Source organism: Hippocampus comes, unplaced genomic scaffold, assembly GCF_001891065.2.
Source record: "Hippocampus comes isolate QL1 unplaced genomic scaffold, H_comes_QL1_v1.1 scaffold111, whole genome shotgun sequence".
Lineage (NCBI taxonomy): Eukaryota > Metazoa > Chordata > Actinopteri > Syngnathiformes > Syngnathidae > Hippocampus > Hippocampus comes.
Genome location: NW_017805698.1, coordinates 3707502 through 3734766, shown reverse-complemented (window position 1 = coordinate 3734766; position 27265 = coordinate 3707502). Strand labels below are relative to the sequence as shown.

The following is a 27265-nucleotide window of genomic DNA, read 5'->3' as shown; positions in this document are numbered from 1 at the left end:
TTGTTCGCCCCCCCCCCGCCCCCCCCCCAAAAAAAACGACCATGTATAGTAAGGTGTTTTTAGCCCCAAAAAACGATCATGTATAGTCAGGCGTTTTTATCCCCCCGCCCCTCAAAAAAACGCACTAAGCATTTGACTACCAGTCAGGTGATGAACAAACACTTTACATTGTCCGTAGATGTGAGTGTAAGCACGAATAGTTGTGCGGAGAAGAGGATCAGAAAATGCACAACCAAGGACATTTTTGAGAACGCACAGAAAAGCCATACCCGGATTCGAACCCTGCACCTCTGCAGCGCAACGCCGACAGACTAACCCTTGGACTACCAGGCAGTTCATGAACACTCACAGGGTTCCCACGAGTCCTTAAAGTTCATAAAAATCCACAAATCTACGACCTTAATTGTCCTTAATTTTCAAGGAAAGCTTCTAAAATCAATAAAAATCCTTACAAATTAACCTGTGGTGTTCATTTCATTTGTGTATGTCATTTTCCCCACCCTTCCAATTAATAGTCTTGTTGGAAAATGTGCCTGGCGCCCTTCCCCTCAAACCCCGCTGTCGGGCTACATGCCTTCCTGGTTCCCGCTCTGCTTTTCCCGCCGTCTCCGATCAGTTCCGATGATGATCGCGTGATCACTTCGGGTCATTTCGGGCCAATTTGACATACAGTATGTCAAATAAAGGATTCGCTGATTGCCCCTAAAAATAAAGATGTGCCTTTTCTTTGGCAGCAATGATTTTTGAACACCAGCTCAGTGATATGTGGCTTTCTGTTCATTAAATCCACCGTGAATCCCCTGCTGAATAGAGAAATAGTCCTTAAAAAATGGCTAAATTAGCCCTCAAAAGTCCTTGAAAGGTCTATAAATAAAAAGCAAATGGAAGAGTGGGAACCCTGGTCCAATAGGTCAAAATAATACCCCTGGAATGAAATGATAAATACAATATTTGGCTGTTTTGTTTTCTGAAGAAATGACTCAAGCCATTATTTTGGCAAGGTGACCATACTGTATTTAACAAAGATGCAATAACTTAAAAATGAAGACATGATAAACCACTTATCCTGTCAAGTCCTATTTTCTGAGATGACGTTAGCTCCGCCTGCTACACGTGCTAGTTTTACACTGATTTCAATATGATTGTACTCATGTAGCTAGATTGGCAACATTTAATGCTACTCTTGGTTGAAAAGAAAGGCTTTAATCAGTTGTGACTTAACATGAGCCCTGCGATCGGCTGGCAAAGTCCAATAAGTAGCCCGCCTCTCATTTCAAGTCAACTGGACTAGGATCCAGATCAGCCGAAACCGTGTTGAGGACAAGCACTATAGAAAATGGATGGACTTGACGAAGAAGGTTTGATTCCTATTAATGAGAGAAGGGAGCTTTGAAAGGCTTTTAATTTGTAGGTGTTGTTGCCAGGCAATGGTTTAGACAAAAGTAGCATTTAGAGTGTAATGGAAAACGGTGGTTTGAGTATGAATGTCTGTCCTAGATTACAAATTCTTTTTTTTTTATCCCCCGCCCCCTTGGAAAACAATGACAACTACTTCCTCAAGGAAAACAGACAAAAGTAAAGAAGTCATAATCACAGGAGACAAAAGTTATCATTTTGGGAGAAAAGTTGTAATTGAGTATTATGGAGAGGGGTGGGGGGGGAGGGGGGCAACATAAATTTTCCAAGAATAAACATGTATATTTCCAATTTTTACATTTATATAATATGAAAAAAATACTTTGAAAGCATTTCACAAATTCACAAAAGTCAACTACAAAGTTCAGTAAAAAATCCAAACGTTAAAATACTTTTTTTTAAAGTACATTGCTGAATCGTGGCAGTGAACTCAATTCACTTCATAGCAAGCAGAAATTTGGCAGACAGTAAACAATTCTTTAAAAAAAAAAAGGCTTGAAACGTCTCATTGTCACTCCCAGTTGAAGTTTACTGTCAAACTAAACATAAAACGAAGAGAATCACATGATGCACATGTATTTAAAACAACTGCATTACCTTAGATCAGCTAGCTTCATACTAACACACAACAGAAAACGCCATAGACTGCTAGTGAATGGCAACTATGTGGTGGTGTTCTAACTCTTTCAGCAATGGATATTTGAACATAAACAGTGCAGCAATGTCCGTATAGATGAAATACTTCCAGTCATGTATTATTTATCCTCTGAAAAGAGTCGCTAATACTGCGGCTTACTGAGGAGCTATGACCATCTCCATGTACTGTATATCTGTAGGGTGTTCCCCCATGACGCGGACACCAGAAGGAACATCACAATGTCAGTCGAATTGAAGCAAAAATTGTTGGTTACAAGCGTGGAACATGGAACAAAGTCAACTCAAGGCACCACTGGACCTCACAACTCTCTTGAAAGAGTTGGTCTTTCTGGACTGTTGCGTTGTGTGAAAATCTTTACATGTTCACGGCAAAAAATTAAATTTTAAAACATGACTCATAACTTTCCTATTTTTCCACGTCATGGTCAACGTAGTGAAGCTACAATGGTCAATCTAATGGACGGCTTGACTGATGATGAACTGATGGACCTTGTGCTACCGTGAGCATTTTCTAACACTGTAAAAACCACTTTTTAAATATTATATGAAATAATAAGACAGGATTTCAGTGCAATGTATGTCAACACAAACCTGATCTCCCTCATTTTACTCTCCTTCATTCTTCCAAGTGTGCCAGTAGAGATGTCCCTCTTGGTTATTTGAACACGTCAGGCGTGGATGGTGCAAAGTGACTGCCGGAGCACACGTGGCAAATATCCCACATAAATCCCGTGTGTGCATGCAATCGTCTGACTTCAGGTGTCCTCATTTGAACCGTTTGCTAAAGTTCATCGCGCTTTTGGCCTGTGAAGGAAAACAAATTTTGGAAGTAATCGTAAAGAAAAAGCTGACTTTTTCATGTAAAATTGTTGTGGTTGAAGTGTCGTCATTGAACTCTTTTATTTCCTAAGACTATAAATACGTCTTGAAAAATCATTGGGCCCGCCTACCCATGACTTATTTATACGTCTTTTATGTTTTGTTCGGTTTTTTTTTTTTGTGTCATAGAATGCAGAAGGGTCTGGTGCAGCCTCTGACTCAGACTTGTCTGCATTGTAATTCATTTAAAATCTGTCCAACAGGTGGCAGCATGTGTAATGGATCAGCCAGGGTCATGCCGCAGAAGAAGTAAAAAAATCCTAATCTCACCAGAATTAAAGCATTTTTTTTCTCGTGAAGAGATGGGAAAGATGGATTAATTTAAATTGAATAAGAACATCTTTAAAGTGCTAATCCTCTGCGTACCTCCATTTTGTTGCAACGGCGTCCCTTTAGACGTCGAGGCATTGTCCCGCCGACTAACTCCTTTGAGCAGCTGCTTGATTTCGTTGTCGTAGTCGACCCACTCGGGCACAATCCTTGCCGCCGCCGACAATTTGGGCTCTTTGGTTTTGGGATTATTGCACTGCGCCGCACACATGACACAACACAACACAACCACTTCTAAGTCTACATGGTTCTTCCTGATGGATTCGGACGTATTCACTGGAAACTGCCCTCAAGTCCGTCAAGAAATCAGCATCAGACAGAATCCCCATGTAATATGAGCCATTGACAAGTAGAGTTGCCTAACTCCATTTTGGTGATTTTGCATATTTTTAAAGCTTGATTTAGAGCAGCAGTCATCAAATATTACGCCTAAATTAAATATGACGAAAATGGAGTTAGCCCACTGTAGTCCTCAGGGGCTCATATTCCTCCCAATGGCAAGAAAATGTGGTCACATTAACCGCCGTGCGTCATTCTAGTTTGTCTCGACTGTCTCGGATGCATCTCTCACCAGGTCGATGGTCTTGGCTGCCACTTTGGAGGCGTCGTTACACCACGTCTCACACCACAGCCACTCCTGTGGGAGAGACTTGATGGCCACCTGGTGGATCATGTTGTTGGGAAGGTCCTACAAGCAGCAGGACAAGTTAAGCTACATGAGGTATAGACACAGTCAGTGGAACGAGTGCCAATAGAAGAGTTGTTTTTTAAATTCTAACATGACAAAGACAATAATGTGTCCACCAGGTGGACTGTACACAAATGAGCTTCACCTGGTCAAGGTTTGACAGACTATTTGGGTCCTGGCTCAGTGCTTGGTACTGTCCTCGCAGTCTGTCGCCAGCCGCAATCTTTCGGAACTTCTTCAAATCAACCACGTAGAGCGCACTGCAGAAGTGACACGGTTGGAGAGAGGAGACGAGGCAGGTGTGAGAAATATCCTGCTCAAAGCCCCACAAACAGCACTTCATAAAAGACAGAAAAATGACTCTGAAATTCAAATTTTTTAAATTTAAATTTCCATCCCCTTATTGAAAAACAGGACAGATTAATAGTGTATGAATTGCACAACATAAATTCATTGTGATTCAGCGACTGATTTGGTCATTGAAATGTCATACAAGTATATACATATACCATAGATGCTTTTTTTTTTTTTTAAAGATTGTTTTAACAATCTTACAAGAATTTATTTTCTAAGGAAAAAAATATTACAGGATTTTACAGCATTATTATTTTTTTTCATTATCTGTAATGCAAGACAGCTTTATTTTTTATTTTTTGGATTTGTATGTAACGCGGATTCAGTATGAGGTTGAAAATTGTACGAAAATGGATCTGTTCAGATCGGAATCAGGCCTTCCAAATGTGGATAGAAATCGGCTACATAGCGAATATGTGCAAGTGCTGTAGCGTAATTCACTGGATCAAGTGTACCTGATGTGGTATTTCCTGTGACCCAGATGCGACGCCCAGTAGCCGCTTTTCCAAAAGCGATAGCCGTCCATTTCTGTCCGGCTGTCACAAAAAGGTGTGTAGCCATAGGGAGCTCCCTCCAGGTCTAGATCTCGCAACTCCTTCAGATCTGCTCGAACTATCTGCGAAAAAGAAGGAGGAAGGAACTCCAGAGATTCTTAACACACCACTGTAACCATCTTCACAGGGTCGGTTTTCATGCTGACTTGGTCGGCATCCACAAAGATGATCTTGTCCACAGCCAGGGGGAAGAGGACGTCCAGGAAGAGGATTTTGTAGCCCCAGATGATGCGCTGCTTCTCAGTCTGCTGGTGGAGCCAGCGTGGCCACTTGTATTGCACGAGTTCGTACTGGAAGCCGTAGGCCTCCGCCATGTGGGAGATGGTCTCCTAAAGAGTCATTGGGACGGAAAAGAAGAGATCCAGGCTGCTTTATATCAATAGTTCAATATTGCTGGTGGTGGTATACTATAGGTACGTATTACAGAGAGTATGCTTGCGGACTATGTTTACACACAACGGTGACTTTTATGCGAATTTTTTTTTTTTTTTTTTTCCTTTTGTGATGTCTGAAATATCTCAGCGGTCCTGTTCTTCGATAAAATACCAAGGACAATGAAAATGTGCTTCTGCTGGCAAAATAATGTATTTGCAAACAATCACCAATGTAGCAATTCACATTTGACAAGCTTTTCAAACTATTTGCTGCTATATTGTAGTCTTATCGGCGTATTTAGTATTTCCTGCCTTTTGTGACAGTGGTTGGTCGATTTACTGTGACGAAAAAACTTTGAACAATCACAAGCTGCCTTGCATTGGTTGCATTTCAAAAGATCAGCCATATTCATGAGCATACACATTGTTTCGATACATGGTGAGACCCAATGCTGTCATTTTCTGGTCATAGTTGATTTTTTTTCTTTTTCTTTTTTTTAACTTTACCAGCTTAATGATCAAAATACAGGTGGCAATTACTTTTTTCTACCCATTCCCCAAAAAATAAATAAATAAATAAATAAATAAAATTGAAAATAAAATAAATAAATACAATTAAATAAAATTAAAAAAATCATATTGGACGACAATATCCGGCGCTGGTGCTTCTCCCTAAGGTTCTTGTTGACGTCGTGTCACATCAAAGGCGCTCAAAAATTTGACTGACAGTCACAGATACAACAGTAGAATGTGTGTGATAGTGACCCCAAGTGGACAAAAATAACACAGAAACCTCACACGCACATTTATTATTGGATTGTGCGCTTGTACTGTTGATTTAATAGTGCAGCCCTAATTGTTTTCTCAATTAGAAAAAAAAGTCAGTGAGACTTTGAAAAACGTTACAAAGAACAACTAGCTCACGCAGCTGACAAAATGGTAAATGCCCATCGTTTTGAAATCACTGCTTTCTAGTTTTGTTGGTGTGCAATAAAGACCTGTAGACTGAAGTAAGTGACGTGAAGCGATTTGAGAGCGTATGTTTGTTTACAGATGATGAAATAAAAGTGCTGCCGTGTTGCTTTCCAAGGTAGGAGACATCAAAGGAATGATGACATCACAAGGAATGTTAGAGAGGAACGTGTTATTCAAAGTGAGGCTGAGGCAAAGAAATAAGCAGCAAACTAGCTCTGTGCCTCGATCCAAACGTAATGCCAAAGTCATACACACCCAAGAAATTTGGAAACCTTGTTCAGAGGTTGGTTTCTAAATACATTTTCACTTTTGAAGATAATCTGTATCACAAAAACGGAACCCAGTGACGCACATTAGAATTGGCATGAGTTGCCCCTCCCAACGATGTCAGAACTTGATCGCTTTAATTCACATCAGTAGTTAACTGGTGCAATTGCGATGTGCAGTCAGCTAGCTTATTTTGCCTCCAGACCGAAAATGGATTTTAAATTTGGATCGTCCGCTGGTGTGACCGCTTTAGAGTGCCTCGTTGCTGACCATGAGTGCATGCATATCACGGTGAGGAAGGCGGAAGCGTGAGGAGAGGAAAAGAAAGAGAAAAAAAAAGCCAGACGCAACAGCCAGTATGTGGATTGGGATGTGGATGCATAAAAAAGATGCGAGACAAAGTAACATAAACATCCATTTTTTTCCACGTCGGGGTCGAGTTATATAATTGACTGTTGACAGGTGGGCAGGGCGTGGTTTCAGCACAGACAACTGCTTGAACTTTCATGATTTTGAATCCTCACTTTCTCAACTTGGAGATTAAAAAAATAAAATCGACAAGTACATTAAAGTTTTGTTCTTCAATTTTGTAGCATCTGTCCCTCCCTATTTAAACAAAGATGAAATGAAGTGCTTTGCCACCAGCTTGAGACATTTATACTGTAGATCATTACAAACTCATTTTACATTAATGATGTAAACATATTGCAGATTTTTGCCAGACAGGGTTTCGGAAGACGTTAAAGGCAAAATGTAGGCCCAAGTGTTACCTTGAACGAAGGGGAGAGGTAATTTTTGAGAAACCAGAACTTGACGGGCGTTTTGGTGTGGCGAAGGAGGGAGAGCATCATGATCCTGAAATAGAGGTGGAAGGAGAGGGAGAACTCAACAGGATCAAGGCTGAAAAGAAGATGACTTTTAAGGCCTGAAGCGTAACCAATGAGAGGCTCTGAGAAATGAGAAACTCATACCGCAGAAAGCGCTCATACAGATGACCGGAGGCGACTGAAAATATGTTTAGAACGTCTTCCTTCTTTTCGCCTTCATCCTTCTTGGGGCCACGTCCAGCGATGCTGTAGACGAGACAACAATTTGTCTTATTTACCCCTTGATGGATGCCTTTCATACAGTGAATCAAAAGTACGCCTGGAAAATGCCAGGTTTTTATGAAGCCGGCGACAACGAAAGAAAAACACTTTGTATCATGGTGTGCTACTGTTTTGAGGTTTGCCATTCAATATTATGATTTTATTATACTGTACTGCCGTTCTATTAGGTTCTGCCAGAGGGCTATCATTCCAATGCCTGATAGGAGATAGCGCCTATCGCAATGGATCTTGAGGGACAAATTGGATCAATAATTCTTTACATAATAAAAAAATAAATAAATAAAAAATAAACAATTGACAAACATGGAGAATCATTGAAGTGCAATCGTCAATATTGGTGGGTGCACAGCATCTTTAGGCTAAATGTGTCACAAGAGATGTGCCAAAATGCTTGGGGTGGATTGAAAAAAAAAAATACATGAAAACGCTAAGAAATGACGGTGTTACGTTCAGTTTGCATTAAGATTAAAGTGGTGTCCACTTGAGAAACCAAGACCTACAGTACATAACCCAGATGGCCACAATGGCAAACTGAGATTCGGCTAAAAATGATTTTGAAATATGGTCATGTAACGTTACTATGGCTGGGAATCACACCCACCTGGGAAAGATTTTCCAGCGAATATGTTTAACATCACATAAGGAGCTGTTATCTCAAATGTTGCTGACGCCACGAGAAAGGTCAGGCTGAGGGCAAGGAGAACTAGTTGTCTGTCTCCCCACACATACCAGCTTTTATGACTACACAAGACCACTCTGGATTTTGTCTTCTTTGTAACTGTTTGACGCGTGACTGTCAGCATCTCATTTGCATACTGCCTCAATATATTCTTGTGTCTGTTAGGGGCTGCAAGCGCGCCCTGATGACGTCTCAAAGACAGAGGCCCGAATCGACTCGTACTGAGTTGTGATGGTGGAATGAAAAGGGGGAAAAAAAGGTGTGCAAAGGATCGACAAACTGCCAAAATCCCTTTGCACTCCCTCTCTTTGTATGTATATGTATATCAATACATATATGCATATGTCAATAAACAGATTTAAGCAAGCACACTGACTGTTTTTGAAGAACAATTCGTTACCTGCGAAACCATATGTAGCAGGCTGGTAAAGGGTATCGGTGTCGTAGTATCATATCATTTTTATCTGTATGAATAGAGAGATACTGTATCTGCACGGACACGCCAAAGGAGAATTGGCACTTAACTTTTTAGTAATGACCCACCTGTGTGCTCAAGTTGCTTGGTGTATTGGACTTAGCTTGACTTGGTGGGTATGTTTAAAGTACATGAAGCTGTATTTTGAGTGGAGAGTAGACAGAGTGAATGTTCTCAAAGCAGCTGCAAGGAGTAATTCAGACAATGGCATCTCTCCGCCCATTCCAAACCAGGACTACCTTATTTGTAACATTCGTCCTCCAACCTGAAAACCTTCCATTCCACTTAACGCTCTGCCTCCAATAACCTCAGCTATGCTTAAACCTGAAAAACTGGTGAAGACTAACAGGCTAAAAGTCCTTGGGAGCATAAATTCCCCAAACGTTTTCCCACAATAGGGATCTGAATGTTTTGTAAATAATGCAAACCGTGTGCCGCTCCATTAGACTAAATGCATGGATATTTCAAGTAATCAGGGAATCACTTGCGCAACATTTCCCTTTACAGTCTGCACCATAAATGCAATTGAGTTGGTCCACTGAGACACACGGTCACATTTACTCAATTGCACCACAGTGATTTGTACCAATATCTCAGATAGTGAGCATGTCCTGGCACCACAAAACACATTATGAACTCTCAGAAGGCAAAAGTGAAAAAAAAAAAAAAAGATACCGTATTTTCCGCACTATAAGGTGCACCCAAAAGCATTCAATTTTGTCAAAAGCCGACAATGTGCCTTATAATCCATTATATATGGATCACTAATCTGATTTCTTGGACATAGTATTTAAAATGTTCTGAAAAGCGTTTTGTTACAGCTGCAGCGGTTGTGAAAGCACTATATGAATAAAGCTGTATTGTATGTTATTCTATTGTATTTCCTTTAGCGTGGCTCCATTTAGTGGATGTGTAACGCAACCGCAGCCACTATTGGAGCTTCTATTCCTATGCGTCTTATAATGTGGTGCGCACGATATATGAAAACAGTTTTAAAATAGGCCATTGATGAGGGTGCGCCTTATACTCCGAAGCGGCTTATAGTGCGGAAAATACGGTATTTGCATTCAGACACGAGATCAAGCTCGCCATTTGTAAGCACATCACCAAGACACGGTTGATGCACGGACTTGCCTCACCAACACCTGTGGGGGTTTCAATCAATAAATGACCTTCCTTACATCTTCGAGAACAAATCCCAAGTAGTAGTCCCAAGATTACAAATGAATGATGGAGGCAAGTGAAGACTCAAGTATCTATGATGTCTTCGTTACATTCAACTAGTTTCTCCATCTGATTGGCGACAAACAGCTTTCTTTTGACCGGGATAAGTTGGATCAAGAGATGAGTGAGTTCTCTCTCCGAAGGTAAATGAAAGTGACGTCACGCCTATTACGATGGAATGTTCAAATGTCGATGTTCAAACCGCATTATGTTACAGTGGATTACAATAATATTAAATACACTTTAGGAATAAAGCCTCTTTCTCATTTTTGTTGAATACTTAAGATTGGTTGTACTGGAGAGTTAAGAAGAATTTTGGGGTGATACTTGCGGTAACAAGTTTGAGAAACACTGCAAAGTTGTGCTTAGGTGTAAATGTGTGACTTGTTTGTCCATACAGAATTTGGTCCAGGGTACACCCACTCACAACACCCTCCATGCGTTTTGACAACGTCTTGCTAGTGCTCAACACTAATGAGGACAAGCGGAATAGAAAATTGATGGATGGATTAATAATACAGTGGTGGGCCATAAATTTCCATACAGAGGAAAATGCATTATGTATATTGTTTTTTTTCCCAGATACCCAGGATATCATGGCCCACCCTGTACAAATGTGTACTTATTTTTACACTTGTATGACTATGAAGTACTGTATGTTGAAATGTGACCAAAAATATTGTGCAGCTTTTTCATTTTATGACTTTCCCTATGCCTCCTTCCATCGAATAATGAGTTGACCAGCTACATGTTTTAAATACGCAGTGCACAACAATATAAACTGTATGCAGCTGTATCAAAGAGGCACACATAGCCTCGAGCTCCAAAACCAACGTCACGACAGATTGAAACGGTGTTCCCCAGCCTGCCGTCAATTTGCTATGCCATCCACGCGGGTAAGGTCCACGCCAAGGCCACAGTTCCTCAATAACCTGTTCTGCTGAATGTACCCAGCTGGCATCTTAATGAGACAAGCCACCCACCTGGATTAACCTCTTTCTGCCCCTCTACTCCGAGCCATGAGGATGTTTAAACTATATTTTTTAATACAGAAAGCTTTCTCAAAGCAAACGTGTCAACGTGTGTGTGTTGTTCTGTACCAATTTGTCCATCCTTGTGTGGCTTGACGCATTACATAGTGTAGCGTTAGTGCACGGGCCCGCCGCACACTGTACAACGCTTCCGAATGCGAGTTGTACTGAAAAAGACAACAGCTGGCCACTTAGTTCCACACCTTGGGCAATGTAATAAGTGGATTCCCAGCCATGTAAACTCTGCCATCCTGGATCTCGTTTTGAGACTCACCATACAATATGTTACATTGTATCACAATTTCAATCCACAAAAACAGTGTGGCAGTCAAGGAAGTTGTGGCAGAAATAACACGTGAACGATAATCATGAGGAAACGTGTCTACTTTTAAAGGCGAGACTCACACCGATTCAATCAACTGGGTTGGCGAGGCGCGGACTGCTCGTAAATCTCCACAAGTTTCAGTATTTTATCCAATAGTAATATAAAAGTTTCAATATGGTCACATATTGTTGTAAAACAGATTATATGTGTCCTGTGTAAATTGTAATTTGTATTCTATGACTTGACGGCACACGGCTGTGCCTTGCAACTCCCTCTGACTTGGAAGCGGGCTTCTCGCATGTGCGCGCTGATGCTGCTCCCTCCCTCCCCAAGATGATTGCAATTGACTGGATTTAGCTGTCGATCAATGTCAAACTGGAAAGGATGTATGTGGTTGGCTGACCTGAGCTTTACATGCAACTCAAGCATGGCAAGTTCATGTGATCCTATCCTAATTTCATTATTAATATCTTGAATTTTACACACACACACACACACACACACACACACACACACACACACACACACACACACACACACACACAAAGTGATGTTGATGGCAATACAAACAACACCTTTGACACAGCCTCACGCTTCGGTGGTGCACATAAGTTAGAACTGCAGCTTCTAGTGACAAATAAATGCAGCACAAAACTATCAAGAAGAGGAACACAATGACTGAAGGCGTTAAATGGGTTGCAGCCACATTGCCTACCTTTTCTCAAAAGTGCTCCAAACACTTCACACAGCAAGCGTTAGGGTGAGCAGACAGGATCAAACAGTGAGGGAGGGGTTGGGGAAAAAAAAACACACACACACAAAGGCTGGCAGAAACATACCTACAGAAGCACATATTTTTTGCAAGACTAGCTCTTACAGTATAATAATGTAGTCTGGAGCCTGGTGACGAATAGGATCTCCTGAAACCATAACGTATCACTGATAAAGGAAGGACTGCCAGTCAGCTGACAAAAGGAGGGGTTGGGAGTCATCCTGTGTCAAACTAACACCTCACACATGACCGAATAGCATTCACACCTTGTAATGGAGTCCCATAGGCCTTTGCTTTCACTTGTTTCACTTAAAAGATCTTCATTCATCTTCTCTGCCTTTTTCTGCACCTATAAAAACAAACAAAACCGAAACAGAGATTCAACATGCACTCAATTCTCCACACTCGTTCATGTTCTCAAATGCTGTTCTCTTGTGGAACTTCCAAACTTGAACAACGCTTAAAATGTGTGACACAACTTTTGGAGTTTCACCAGTATTCTCTGGATGAACTATTCCTCAAAGTCAAACAACAGTTGGGAGTTCAAACCGTCATAAAATCTGTGAGATTCCGGGAGGAATGAACAAATGTGGAGACAAACAATTCATTGGTAGGCGCATTACTATTATCATCTTTAAATCAGTATCGGTCAATATGTAACAGATTTTTTTTTATTGAATATTTTTCTGTGCGGAGATTCTGTCGCACTATTCGAGTACACCGCTCCCCTACTCACACTCACTCAGCCATGAGAAACTGATTTTTTTTTGTGTGTGTGTTTTTACTCCGTGGTAAACTGTGACTTTGTAAAACCATAACCCTACATTTTAGTATCCCATGAAAATAATGTCCTCGCACAAACGCGCTGATAGGACATGTCAAGGAGAGCATTCTCGGTTCTTTCTCCAGAGTGCATTAGAGTCTTTGAAAATTATATTGCATCTTTGTGAGATAAACAAACACTTATGCAACTGTTAATTCCCTTGTGCACCATTTACTTATATAACACTATTATATAGTGTTTTAAAGTTGTGTAAATTATCCTTGCGAGATAGACATTTATGCAACTGTTAATTCCCGTGTTCGCCATTATCTAATATAAGGCTACTTTACAGCTTACCGTTTACAGTCCTAGGGTTGCTAATTAAAGTTTAAAATTCAGGCGTGCTCTGCTTCTGTGTTCTGGATCATATTTTCTGTATTGTAAAAATGTGTCTTCTATTCTCATTTCATACACTGGTTGGTATCTGTCAACAGTCAATATATGGGGATTTTTTTTAAGTACCCAATATTGATATTGGTCTACAAAAAGTGCTCAAGTTTTACTTATTACAATACGAAAAATACAACAAATTAATAATCACGTAAAAAAATGTATTCTGAGCCAGCAGATGTTCCTATCATATGTCTATCAATTGTCTTCAAAGGGTACGTAGTTTTACTTTATTTGAGTTCTATTTAGTTGAATTACAGACTTGCTACTATGTGTTTTTAACATTGAAAAATGTTCAATGTTCGGAATCAAAGTTGTTTATAATAGCTACAGCTTTGTCCCTGGAATGGATTAATTCATTTTACATGATTCCTACATGGGAGAGCTGTTTTGGAATGAGAACTTGGAAGTCATACAGCGTCACAGAATGGACTGTGTTCAAAGTTGTAGGTTCCACTGTATACTGTACTGTTAACTATTACTAATGATACAAAAAAAAAAAAAAAAAACAACAACAACAGACTCACCCGGACTTTAATGATCTTACTGTGGAAGCTATTCAGCAACACAACAACGTCACCGTTATTTGCTGGGGAATCGGTTCCATCGTGCCTATCAAATAAATGAAAATTATTACTGTTGTTACTTGCACAAAAACTGAACATGACAATATCCGCATAGGAAGAAATGTCATGAAATAGTTCGGCTTGATTGGGTACATTGGAACAAACAAATTCTTTTTCATACACCTCAACTCAATATTCTGAATTATAATCAAAACCAGTAATTACAGTATGCTATACAATATCAGTACAGCCCATAAAACAGGAGTTCAAGAGAGCTAATTTGATTACAATCTGCAATTAGTACTCTGCTCCAAGTCCATGTATTATCATGATGCGATCAAATGTGTACTGACTAAATACAAGTAGACTTAATAGTAATTAAGACTGCGCATTGACTTTTTTTTCTCATTTATTATACAGCAGTTAACTTATTTTGATACTAGTATGACAGTTAATGTTACGTAAAATAGTAAGGTTTCATTCAATTTCCATTGATTCCTCGTTGAAATTTGTTCTCTCTTTATTATTCTATTCTGTTGGATGGCAGTCGGCAGCAGGGGTGACACTAGGACCAACTTCATTACACTCCATCAGTATTAAGAAACACATGACCTGTATTCTATCCATTACCACTTCCCATCTGCACTGTATAACACGGCTGATTTAATGAAAATGTCTGTGCAGTATTGATCGTGTAACACTGGCCTTTCACAGCTATTGAGTTGAAGCGTGGCCACTAGTGTGTTTTTGGCAGGTGCGATCTACTGAGCCTAATGGTGACTGATAGGCTATGATGCAGAGTAAGACTTTAAGAACCCTAATAGGTTACAAAATACAAATAAATTAAAGTACAGTAATCATTTCGAGAAATGGCTTCGTTTTGGGGTGAACAAATTGTATGGTCCAGTGCTAAGTTTTTGGGCAACAGAACCCTTGGCTTTAGGGGTTGTGTAAAAAGGCAGTGGAAATCAATCTGTATAGTTTTGGTGAGGAGTGGAGAGGAGCCCATCTCAATCACAGATGTCAGGGGGAGGAGGTGCACCAGCAAAGGGTGCACAGACACTCAGCTATGATCAGCCACCAAAGCGGAGCAGAGTGCCCGCTAACCACAAGAATAATGACCCTGCCAAGGTGAAAAATGACATCACCTTTTTGCTTCACCTGGAGGATTGGGGAATAAATCTTGACTTGTCCTATATGATTTTCCACAGGAACAGAGGCTCCTGCGTGTCCTAAATGTTCCATGCCAAAGAGGACAGTACCTGTGATCCAATGGGGTCGTGCGGAATGGAGGACCTTGTCGACTGCGCACGACCCGTGAAGACACACAGCCACCGATGAGTACGATTTGGGCCGTTATCACCTTAATAGAAAGGGCTAGAACTTTCTTTGGGAAAGTCTCGGTTTTCAGAGCGACCGCAGCCTCTCTTTGATCACAGAAATTGGACAAACGCCAGCTCGCTTTCGTCTCGCGCGCGCATCCTCTGACGCCTACGCTTTCACCACCTGAAACGCATTCTGCTGCCTCCGACGCACACCGAAGGGTGGATGGCACGACTGGCGACCAGCTGAATCATGACACCCCCCACGCCCATGTTTTCTCTTTAAGAGCAGCCCACTCCTCCTACATGCCTCGTCTGGCCCGCTTCTGTGTAGCGCACAACTCCCTGCACTCATCAAAACCTGGAGTCCAGAAAGTGTCAGCAGCTCCCCACGTTACCATAGCGATGGGCTTCGACAGCTACTGGTATCTGGCAGCTAAAAACGGCCCTTAATGCTGACGGGGATCCGGTGAAGACACCCAATTACTCATTACCTGACCTTCTGAAAACAAGTACATGGGTGGGAAACACGAAAATAATATAGGATGAGATACTGTATATGATCGTGAAAACTCACGACAGAATCTGGTAGATGTCCTCTGATCGTCCGTTCCGCAGCTTGAGCAGCCAGGCACCAGGATTGGCTTTTAGTTGGAAATACCCCTGTTGTTGGCAAAACGGCACAAAAGTGAATAGCACATTGTGGCCAGGGGCTTTTATTCATATTACACCGGTTTAAAGATCACTGCATTGGTTCCCTGTGTGTGTTTCAGGATCAAGTTTAAGATTTTTTTTTTACAATTTTTTAAAATGTCTTAACACTTGGGCCGTCACGTCTATCCGATCTGCTTTTATCATATCACCTGATGTCAATGTTCCCTCTAAGCTACGTGCGTGAGCAATTGCGTACTTCTCTCACCGTCTCAGCGCACACGGTGACAGCTGGTGCGCACCACGCACACACTACATTTCTACACTCATTCCTTCATTTCCACCCCACTTTAATCTACAAACAGGACACCAGACTATTTCCACTTCCATTACAGTTTCAGTTGTGCAACCGAGGGTGCCCACTCAATTGAACGATGGTTTGAGGCATACACTTCCACACATTCACTCACACTCACCACAGACAAGAGGCTGCAGGAGGTGCGCAGACAGCTCCATTCAGGAAGTCCAAACATGGGCATAGTTTACGAGCCCCTTGAATGAGGTTCTTTCGTGTGTCAAGAGTCAGGTGGCTCTGATTTTTTTGTTTTGTTTTATTAAATGACACGTTTTCCATTATTTATGAGTGGAGTATGTGTCACCATAGTTATATAGACTGGAATTTTTAATTACACTTAAAATAGCCTGTGTGCTAAAATTAAAGTAGCGAACTTGGGCCAGTTTTATTTGCGTCATAAATCTCCATTCGGTCATATGTTCTATTTGGATATAAAGGTCATTCTATTTTTTTTCATAACATACGTACATCACGTACCTTGTTATGATCGCAGGTTTTGGACAGGCGTGATACTGGTTTGGGCGCCGTGTGCATGTCTGATGTTGCTCACCGCGGTCCAAGCAATGCTCAGTGAGTTTGTGTGAATGCTCAGACGGATGGAAAATTAGAGGGAACATTGCCTGAATTCGTCTGGTACAGATGTTTTAATGGCTCCCAGAGCCAGAAGAAAAACCTACGGAGAGTTTGCATGCAGCCATTATGGCCCGCACCTCTGGAACAGCAGTCTTTTTTTAGTTTATCCTTTAACAGATTTTTTTGGACAGGGATAGTTTGTCTGTTCACTGATCTATTATTTTATCTGCTCATCTATTTATTGATTTATCAGCTTAATACATTTATATCTTCTTTTATTCAAATTTGGCCAGAGTTACATAAACCAAAAGGTGCCCTGTACCAGGTTGAATTCATATAACATGGTGATCGTAATAGTTTGCAGCCTTGGTAAATCCTGGAATGGAGTAAGTCACTAACCAGGTTAGCCATGACGATGGTATCATACATGATAGGGTCTCGACTCATGCCCAGGGTAAACTGCAGTCCACGAGGAGGCTGGCCGGTCGACAAGTCGAAACAGTGGCCTTCGAGCAGGAGATGCTCAAGCTCATACTCTGCCGTCACGGTCCCACTCACCTGTCATGACATCGCGGTTTTGAATAGCACACAAACAAAAATAATCCACTTAAGGTTGGCCAAATTAAAGTCAAACGGGGGAAGTGGTATACCTCCTGAAGGTGGATGTTATCCAAGTCATGGGGGCTGCGGAGGGCTTGCACCATCCAGCCTTCTGGTGTTATCATATTAAGGGTGAGAAGTGGAGTTTCGGCGAGCTCCGTGAAGCGGGCCATCGGACCGGCAGACATCGTGTCGTTGGCCAAGAAGGTGACATCAGACTCCAAAACATAAGAGTAAAAGCTGCGGACAGAGAAGAACTGTCAAAACCTCCACATACACATACGTAGCTGCCTTGTTTGTCGTGTTGTGACTTTCATTTTTAGTTTTAAAATGAAGTCAAATATAACAAAGTACAGACATGCTGGCATGACGTTTGAAAAACTCTTAAATGAACACTTAAAAGCCATACTGAAAATTGTGGTCCTTTTCACTACCTGGAAATTGTGGGTATAGGGCAACCTACATCATGAGTGTCACCAACGCAAATTTCTTTTCAACACAGTATTTTGAAAATCACCGTGACTCACATTCACGGCGCTGTAAAAGTTACAAGACACGGTCTTTTTGTTGTTGATTTGTTGGGCTGTTTTGTTGCCCCACGGCAGTGCAATTTGCTCAGAGATGCAAGAGCGGGCCCAGAGCAATAAGGCGGCGATATTAAGCAGATTGCATCAGTTTAATCTTGTGGAGTGGAGGAGTGAGGCAGAGATGCTCAGTGAACAGTCCGAGGACACTCAAACAAGCCTAACGGGAGCACCTAATTACAGCTGGAGTGCCGAGCCTACCTCTTGAGGGGCATCTCGGACAACTTGGCCCTGCAATTCATGAACAACCGCAGCCTTAAGTTGACCACTTGACTGAGCACCTGCGGGAGGCCACAGAGGAAGAGAGACTGTTAAAATTAAGAAGCAAAGGCAGAAACAAACAGGCTTCTATGTGATAAACAGCACAGGGTGAAATAAAAACAACCTATATTATGTTCCCGAAAGGATTATTCAATTTACATCACACTTCCTTTGTGAGATAAAACTGTTAGTTCCTGACGTTGCTATCTAGAAGCCATCGTCATTGTCACTGCGGCTCTACTGGAATCCGAGATGCATTTTATCTCAGAGGACACAGCCAAAAGTGACGGTGCGCCCGCAACAGCTCTCTGTCATTCAACAGAGGAGACAGAGAGAGGGGGAGAAAAACCTGACACTCGATCACAGCACGAGAGCAACACTGTTGAATTGAAAGTCGCCATTTTTGCCACTTTGGAGAAAATACTTGCGTTTTGAAAAGTCGCTAAATCTAGCAACAAAGTCATATGGGAAGCAGAACTGTTCTATTTGATTGGTAGCATCAGGTTGGGTGCTAGAAGCATTTGAGGCAGATGAAAGCAGGATAGACATGTCTGTTCAACCCATTTGCGCTCACTCACAAGGCAGAAAGACAGAAATGGAGAAAAAAAGGGGAAAAAAAAAGCAATTCCTGGGCAACTTAAGATTTTCTAGGACAATTAACTTTATTTCCCCCTCATTTTTCAGAACTGCAAAATTGGTCAATCATATTCCAGGTTTCCAGGATACATCGGAACCATGGAAATGCAGGTTTTATTTCACCCGAGTAGCAACTGGCAGAAGCCAGCCACTCAGATGTTGCGAATTTCTAGTCCGTGGCGTATATTGGGCTTTTTTTGGTCAGTGGATATAGATCGATACAACCTTCCAGCCCCCAAGCCAAACACTTCCAATCAAGCCCTTACAGATTGAGCTACTGCTGTTCAGAATATATACGCAATATAAGAAAGCAAAACAAAACAACAAAGGGTCAGTGGCTTTGTGCAGGGGGCTGCCTCAATCACAACCACAAATCAATACAATATGCCAGCATCATGATTTCTCCTGCACACTGCAGTGCAGGACTGAGAGCACACAGCTAACAATGTCTGGTGACGGTAGGTTATTCACTCGCTGCCTGAACAGAGTGAGTCATATTTTCATATTAAGCCAGGCCATCTGTGGTGGATTTCCACAAAATAAGCCCACTGGTCTCTGACAAAGCCGAATAAACACATGCAAGCTCTATTTGACTTCATATGCTGTAAAGTGAAGTTTAGAATGGACTGACTTATGATGTATCCACTGGAAGTTGTGTAGGCAGTATAGTTATGTACATAAATAGTGTCGGATCAAACCTGTTCGACCTCACTAAAGAATTCGACAGAGGTGGATGTGGCAGAGTAAATGAAAAATGAACGACTCCATGTCATGTCCCTTCTACTCAGTCAGTGGTTCTCAAACGTTTTACACCAAGTACCACCCCCGCCCCCCCCAAAAAAAACTCCCAAACGCTCTCTCCAAGTATGACCATAATGGTTCAACAATAATATAGTAACATTGAAGACCCACATGTTTATAAAAATGAGGCACACGTTTTAGTCCCAAAAATAATACCCACGGACACAGACTGCCCTCAATAAGGGCATGTTGCCCCTAAAATTCAAGACAGTGAAAGTAAATTTTTCTTGCGCAAATGCGATTTTAAATTTTCAAGGAAAAAAAATTATTTAATATTTTTTGTTGCCATCAAACTTCTTCTCCACACTTAGCCCATTTATCAGAAAAATAGTGAAAACGGTTGGCGGTGAATATTTACTTGGCAAGGCACACCTCCAATTTTCTACTTGCGCCCCTAAAATTTCATGTGGGGGGCCCACTGTGTTCCTTGGAAAAAAAAAGTTAGTCTGGACTCTGGAGTGCTGTGACATCATGTATCAAAAACTGAAACAGTACCAAAATTTTATTTTTTTACTATTTCCAACTTCAATGGACATTTCAAATTTTCACACTGCTCCAAAGCAGCCACCATAAACGTAATTTGTCTGAGCCAATCGGCAAAGGAAAATAACGATGACCATTAAAAATGATACTTTTCCACCTCTGCATGTTTAAAAGCACTACTTCTTCTTTTAAGGTTGCATGTGATTTTGGGTGAGAGGCCGGGAAGGGCTTGCACTGGTCACCAGCCAATCGAAGAATAGACAAGCTTTCACAGTCTCTCATTTTCAATTTTCATATATTTCAATCAGAATATCATCATCACCCAACGTTACATCACTTTCTCAACTCTAAGCATTGTCATTTTTTTGTGTTCCAGATCAATATGCAGGATAGTATGATGGCTGTGAAAAGATCTACGCTTTGGGTGCTAAATCTGGCTGTCAGCGTTTGCAGTGTATTTTTATGAAATCACAGTAAAGCTGATGTTTATTGCTCCTAGGGAAAAAAAAAAAGTGTTAAACATGGTTTTCATTGGACAGCGACGATAACTTACAATCAGCAAGGGGGACATCTTCTGCGCTGCCCTGGTAAGTGGGTCAACAATGGCCACCACATCAAAGAACACCTCGTTTTCACGGGGTGAGAGCTGCAGCACGCTGAGGAGGGAAATGGAACAAGGCTAGCTAAATACAACCAAAATCAACGGAAAGTGACGTTCAACTTGGAAATACCAAGTTGTCGCATGTTTTATTTTTCAAACACAGCTTGGCCAATTCCCCAGCACAATGGCTAACCTGTGGCTCTCTTTGAGAAATTTCACATCCCTTCGGATCTCTGCCTTGGGCGCTGCAGCCAACAGGGCGTCGACTTTCATGACTAGGTTGCTGCCACTGAGACAAAAAAAAAAAAAAAAAGAGTTGTATTCTTTCAAATCATACGATGACAGCGAAGAGGGCATACGGTTTATGGGATTCTCAAGCATCCATCATGAACGGTCAGAGGGAACATAAAATGGGGGAGAAAAAAAACCCTTACTGCTTTGGCTTCATCCCCATCAGTTTAACTTGGGCTTTGACTTTCTCAGCAGAGCTGCTCCGAGTAATCTTGTCCAGCAATTGGAAATCCTCTGCAGTGAATTCCTCTTGCTCATCGAGTGGCCCGAGGATCTGACACACACACGCGCACACACACACACACCCACACACACACACACACACACACACACACACACACACACACACCAGACTAGAATCATGTTGCAACACAGCAGCGACAAAAATATTGTTTTCACCCCTATTAGTTGGTTAGTTATTAGCATGAGGCAAAATGCACATCACTGGTTTTATTCACACAATGACAACTATGGGTGGAACCCACAGAAAATAAACGATTTGATATTTTGCAAGTGACAGACATATCAACAGACAATGATGATGTCATGATCACTTCTTTTTCTCCATCACCAGCGCCACCCTGAACAAATTAAGACAATAACCCAAAATATACTGGTGGGGCAATTAAGGAATAACTCAAGAGGAAGCGCGTTAAGGTCAGGCAGTGGTCCAGTCCAGATTTAGCCACAGGGCACATATTCATTCGAAAAATCTCACAGCACACCACCAATTAAAACGTCACAAAATGTACAGTATACAAAAAAACGATGATTTCTCTCAATGTGCCCACAATTTAAGTTAATTATGCAGCTTCTGCCATCTGGTGGAAGAGCATTTAATTGTTCTGTCTGTCACGACATGTTGCTGACATGGACATGATTTGTTGTGAATAAATAAGAATTTTCAGACCCAATAAGACCCATTAGTTCTTGATCATCTTTCACAACAAACGAATGTGAAGCGGAACAGAATCACTCGAGTCATTCTCCAGATGTCAAGCCAACAGAAAACCTGTGGAGGGAGAGAGTTGAAGCTTCAAGTTTTCAAGCCGCAGCCAAGAAACTTGAAGGATTTAGAGAGTTACACAAGAGAGGTGGGCCAAGATCCCTCCTGAGCTGTGTAAACCTGGCGACCAACGACAAGAAATGTCGCATCGCTGTGCTTGCCAGTAGGGATTTCTCTGCCAAGTACTCTGTCATGTTTTGAATCAAATAAGAAAATACACAACATTTTGATTCTATCTCTACATACACAATTCATGTTTGTGAATCGTTACTCATAAACTGAGTCCTTTGTGGTACCTTAACGTTTAGCATGAACAGCGTTTGCTAAACCCACTTAAGAATCGGCAGAGCGTGTCCAATCAATGCTCTTAAATAAATGAATGCATTTTCACTTTTACACATAACATAAAATAATGCGGAGAATATAAAGAGGTGCTCCAAACAGCCGCTTTTTGTGTTTATATGCAGAGCACAATCTCATTTTCATCTATCCGCGCCTCGGAAGGTTGAGTCGAGGACATCTGGACTTGAAATGTCTTATTTACTACTTGCCTTGGGTGTGTTGAATGTAATGTGATTGTGACACAATGTTTTACCCACTTAAGTCCTGGTGTTCCGTGTGTTTCCTTCCTGTTGGTTTTAAGATAAGAGCCTCGCTGTCTCTCATGGCAGGGAAACGTATGATTGTTTGAATTGGGCCTACCATCTATTGCCATGGAAACTCCTCACAAGTGAAAACATACAAATAGTTTGTTTCTTTGAGGTTACCCCTTTAAGAAATCAATGCATTCGCACGGAGCGGACATTCAATGCACTCACCCTGCCATTGCTGATGACTGCTCTCTGTCCAGGACTCAGTTTCAGGACATCGCGGCAGAAGAGCTGCTGACTGCGGATGAAATCTACTTCGAGTGTGTTGAACTTCTTCTCAAAGGCATCTGTGTTCATCCCCTAAGAGCAGGGGAAGAAAAAAAAAAAAAGGTTTGCTTGTATTGAGGTTGCGCTGTACAATCCAATAGAGTAGCTCAAGGACTTTTTCCCTATTACAGCATGTCCAAAACAATATCGGAGCAATTTGCAGGGCTGGGAAATGATAAATGAATGACAAGGAGGCCAACATTACATGTTTTTTTTTCTTTTATTATTCACAATAGCCTGGATGCCTTGCGTCAATGCAGTTGTCAGATATTTCAACCCCACCGACTGAGCTGTCAGCCCTCGCATGCGTGAAAGTGAGATTAATCAATTTCTAATTAATAAAAACCAACTTTTAATTAAATCTCTGCCATTTTTTGTGTGTAACAAATTAGGCGTGGGAGTGAAAGGGGTGTGTGGAGTCAGGTTATTAGTTTCTGCAACGTTCCTCTTCTCGGGAGAACAGGTAAACACCAATAATGTCAGCACAATCCAGTCAGCAAGACTGTCTGGCAGCCAATAATAAACTCAAATCCCCTGACTCCGGGTCTCAACAAAATACATCCTTCTATTCCTTACATTGCTATTTCCAGCCCACTCACCTGCCCGCCATTGTTCAAACTAGCTCTAATTGAAGCGATGTTTGTTATAGTCGCTGCTGAATGTAAACTGCGCTAGAAGACATTCTCCAGATGAGAGTTTCAAACCCCGCTGTCACATCTGGAGCCCGCACACAATGGTGGCGAAAGCGCAATGACCAGGCGGCTCGTGCCACCGCAGTGACTGCCCCCGTTTGACCGAAAAGGTCAGTAAAAGCCGACTGAAATCATGCATTCTGCTGCTCATCCATTCCTGGATACAAGGATATCCGACACCGTGCGCCGCCCCCACCCCGTGACGGATCAAGTGAAACTGACAGTGAGTGGACTGCCCACCTCGATATCCACAAGCTGTGAAGCATCGCACGCACTTCTAAACGTATTCTGAGAGCGGTTGTTCAGAAGGGGAATGAGAAGATGGGCTCATCAATCACCATTTAGCCAGACAGGGCACTTAAATCAAGAAAGTGGTGTTGGACAAATCTTTGTGAGTGGCCACATCGGGCCTTTATTATCCTCCCTTTTGCTGTTATGCTTTCCAGTTATGTCTAAAATGCTGTCATTTATTTCACTGACGCAATGGCCCTATGCTCAATTCAGAAATTCGGTGACGCTGATTGATTGCGTGTTTCACCTGTGAAAAATAAAATCTATTTCCTGAGGTGCTTCCCTCTGCACTAGGGAATTACATCTTTGACTAGGAAATTGGTTGAGCTTCAGGAACATCTCCAATTTACTTTCTATTATCATGCAGCAGAAAGCAAAAAAAAACAAAAAAAAAAAAAACAAGAACATATGACATCAAATATGAAGCAAATGTTTTCATAACAGCTTTCGAAAATGTTCTGGGCTCAAGATTTGATTTCACGGAAGTTGGAATCGAAATCTAATATAATCATATGATGAATGATATCACAAGAACTTTGTTGACAAAAAAAAAAGACAAAATGTTAAGACAGTTTTGGCTTCATTGTTGTGAAAATTACAATGATGACCACACAACTGAGATTGAAATTATTACGGCTAGTTCTTTCTGAATTTATTTTGACTAATTAGCCGACTGTGTATTGCTTATTATGCGGTTTTTCCAAATATTGATACCAAAAGTCAGTGACATCACGGCGACATTTTCTACGATAGATACTGTCAGGACAGTGCAGTGGACTGTGTCACTTTTATTTTGTTTATTTAATTGGTGAATAACCACACTGTCTGGCTGATACTGTAATCGTAGATTAATGCCTGATTGATGATATGATTCATGTAACTAGTGGCCGGGGAAGATCTTCATTTGTATGAAATCATTTTTTTTTAAATCCAGTTTCACCAACATACAGTAGGCTGTATTCTATACATACTGTATATAGCTGTACATAACAATTTATGCCAAGTGAATCTGCAGTTCAAAACCAATTATCACACACATCATCTTTATGACTCTGAACTGTACTGTGGTGAAGTGAGTCAAACCATAGCGCTTCGAGGAAACGAGGCGTGTTTCATTCTATAGAAATGTGCAGTGCTGTAATTCGGAGCAGCGACCGCCTGCGCCGAAAGAAATTGCACTGCAGTCTGTGCTTTATAAAAGCAGGGGAAGTGCAGAGGACAGTGGTGCAGTCTGCCACAGTCAGTCACAGTCAAGTGGGAATGTGGGAGGAAAAAGTCAGCGGCAGAGAAGCTGCCAGTCAAATTCCCGCTTGCATCCGAGTTGGGGGGTGAAGTTGTTGGAAAGTTTGTTGGTACATCAGGTCCATCATTGAGTCTGAACCATGACTTATCTGTCATAAAGTGAGAGGCAGCTCCTTTGAATAACCGGGATGACACCTCACTGCTAAAATAGGTCCATGTTCTCAAATAGACGCCATTCCTGTGTGAGTCCCTCAGCCTCGCTCTGCAAATGCTGGGCAAAAGCATGGCAAGCTGTTCTACTACCTTAGCTCAAGCTGTTTGGTGTTTAACGGAGGATAATGCTTTTGAATTTACTAATCAGGCCCAAAGTGGCAAAACCTAAAAATATCACATTGGAGGAAACATCAGTAACTTTGCTGAAAACAAATACAGTACAGTGATCCTATTTGTGGTTTGCGACTGAATGAATCTGTATTTGCAATTTTTTTCCGCGGAGCCTACACTCAGCTGTTTGCTGAAAAACGTATCTGCGTAATGTAATCTCGTGAAGATGCCAGAAGACGCCTCGGCTATTGAGAAAGTGGTAATTGGTGTCAAGGAAGATTATTGAAGTGCTTCATCTCGACTTCTCTCACGGTCCAATGACCATGCAAATATCAGGTGCAATTCAGGCATTTTGTGTTCCTACTATATCCACATTCTTGCTGCATTTGCATCTTTGCTGAAACGCGCAGCTGAAGAAAGGAAGCTTCTTTAGTCCTTTTTCTCATATGTTCATTTAACTTTGCTTTTGATATTCTATTTATATTTGGAATGTAATGGGCTAATTTAGGACCTCTAGTATCAAATGTGGGAAGGGGGTGCAATGACTAACATTTTTTTTTCTATTTGCGGCATGGCCTGGTGCCAATTGTCAGCAAATATGTAATGGGCTAATTTAGGACCTCTAGTATCAAATATGGGAAGGGGGTGCAATTACTAACATTTTTTTTTTCTATTTGCGGCATGGTCTGGTGCCAATTGTCAGCAAATAGCAAGGGTGTTGTACTGTGATTGTACAGTGATTAAAAAAAAATAGACAAATAAGATGTCAGCAAACCTTGTGAGACTTCTGCTCTGTGAGCATCTACACAGTAATAACTATATACATTTTTGCTTTTGCGTTTTTCTTCTTTGTGTAGTTTGTGATGCCATCACAAAATGGTACCAAGTTAGCTGAAAGATGAATACAATTTGAGCCTGCAGGGCAATTTCCTCTCCAATATGTGTCCGTCGGGGTCTTGAAAAAAGTAATTTTACTTTTTTGAGTATTATTATACGGTGGTTAGCTTCTATTATATATAATGATTGATAGTTGTATATCGCTGACGTCGGACTGAAACCTTCTGTAACAATTTCGTAAATTTCATATTTTGCACAAATCTATGCTATTTGTCCGTCCACGCGTGTGAGTGTTATTTTTACAACTTATTGATCAATCTAAAGTGTTTAAAATGGCTGGCTCTCTTTGAGGATGCAATGTTAATGGTTAAGCAAACATTCCTTTTTGGGGTCTGCTGAAAAGTGCTGATTTTGGAGGTACAAGGATGCCAGCAGATGACGCAAATACATGTTTGAGAAAGGTGACGGTTTGACTCTGCAATGAATTCATGAAAGAATATGCTGTGAAATTACAACTCTGAAGTATTGTGCTTGACTTTGAATGTTTCACTGTAGAGCCAAGTGATTCACCTGAAATATGAAATAAACACACGTTCCCGCTAACTGCATACTCGGAAGCGTCCTTTACCTGCAGCAGCAAGTCCTTCATCTTGGTCCCCTGCAGGAGGAGCTGGTAACTTTCTTCCCTCGCAAGTTTTTGCACAAACTCAACTGCGGATTTATTCTTTTGGGTGAGGATCGAAGCCCAGATAGCCCGGTACACGGCCGTGTTATCTTCGCTGGGCCTTCCGCTGGGATTATCCATCACCCCCACACGCACTCCAGGGCTGGTACTCTGCTTGTGCATGCGCACACGCACACGCGCACACACACACACACACACACACACACACACACACACACACACACA

At 41.4% G+C, this 27265-nt stretch overlaps 1 protein-coding gene across 2 annotated transcripts in view; it reads right to left on the bottom strand.

Moving 5' to 3' along the window:
• Positions 1-1609: 1609 nt before the first annotated feature.
• Positions 1610-27265, bottom strand: part of uggt2 (UDP-glucose glycoprotein glucosyltransferase 2) — a 38890-nt gene continuing 13234 nt past the window's right edge. Inside the window, exons 21-39 of one of the 2 annotated variants that reach the window (XM_019882505.1) lie at positions 26984-27190; positions 22871-23002; positions 21190-21320; positions 20949-21044; positions 20708-20810; positions 18175-18254; positions 17440-17629; positions 17189-17347; positions 15788-15873; positions 13850-13934; positions 12376-12458; positions 7466-7567; positions 7265-7349; positions 5025-5207; positions 4780-4940; positions 4116-4230; positions 3854-3970; positions 3319-3478; positions 1610-2877 (exon numbers count right to left, since the gene is read on the bottom strand). In XM_019882505.1, the coding sequence (XP_019738064.1) occupies positions 2855-2877; positions 3319-3478; positions 3854-3970; positions 4116-4230; positions 4780-4940; positions 5025-5207; positions 7265-7349; positions 7466-7567; positions 12376-12458; positions 13850-13934; positions 15788-15873; positions 17189-17347; positions 17440-17629; positions 18175-18254; positions 20708-20810; positions 20949-21044; positions 21190-21320; positions 22871-23002; positions 26984-27190 (2298 nt within the window). In that variant the 3' untranslated portion in view covers positions 1610-2854. Of the gene's footprint in view, positions 2878-3318; positions 3479-3853; positions 3971-4115; positions 4231-4779; positions 4941-5024; positions 5208-7264; positions 7350-7465; positions 7568-12375; positions 12459-13849; positions 13935-15787; positions 15874-17188; positions 17348-17439; positions 17630-18174; positions 18255-20707; positions 20811-20948; positions 21045-21189; positions 21321-22870; positions 23003-26983; positions 27191-27265 lie in introns of those variants that run through there. The other variant, XM_019882506.1, reaches the window with a different exon arrangement.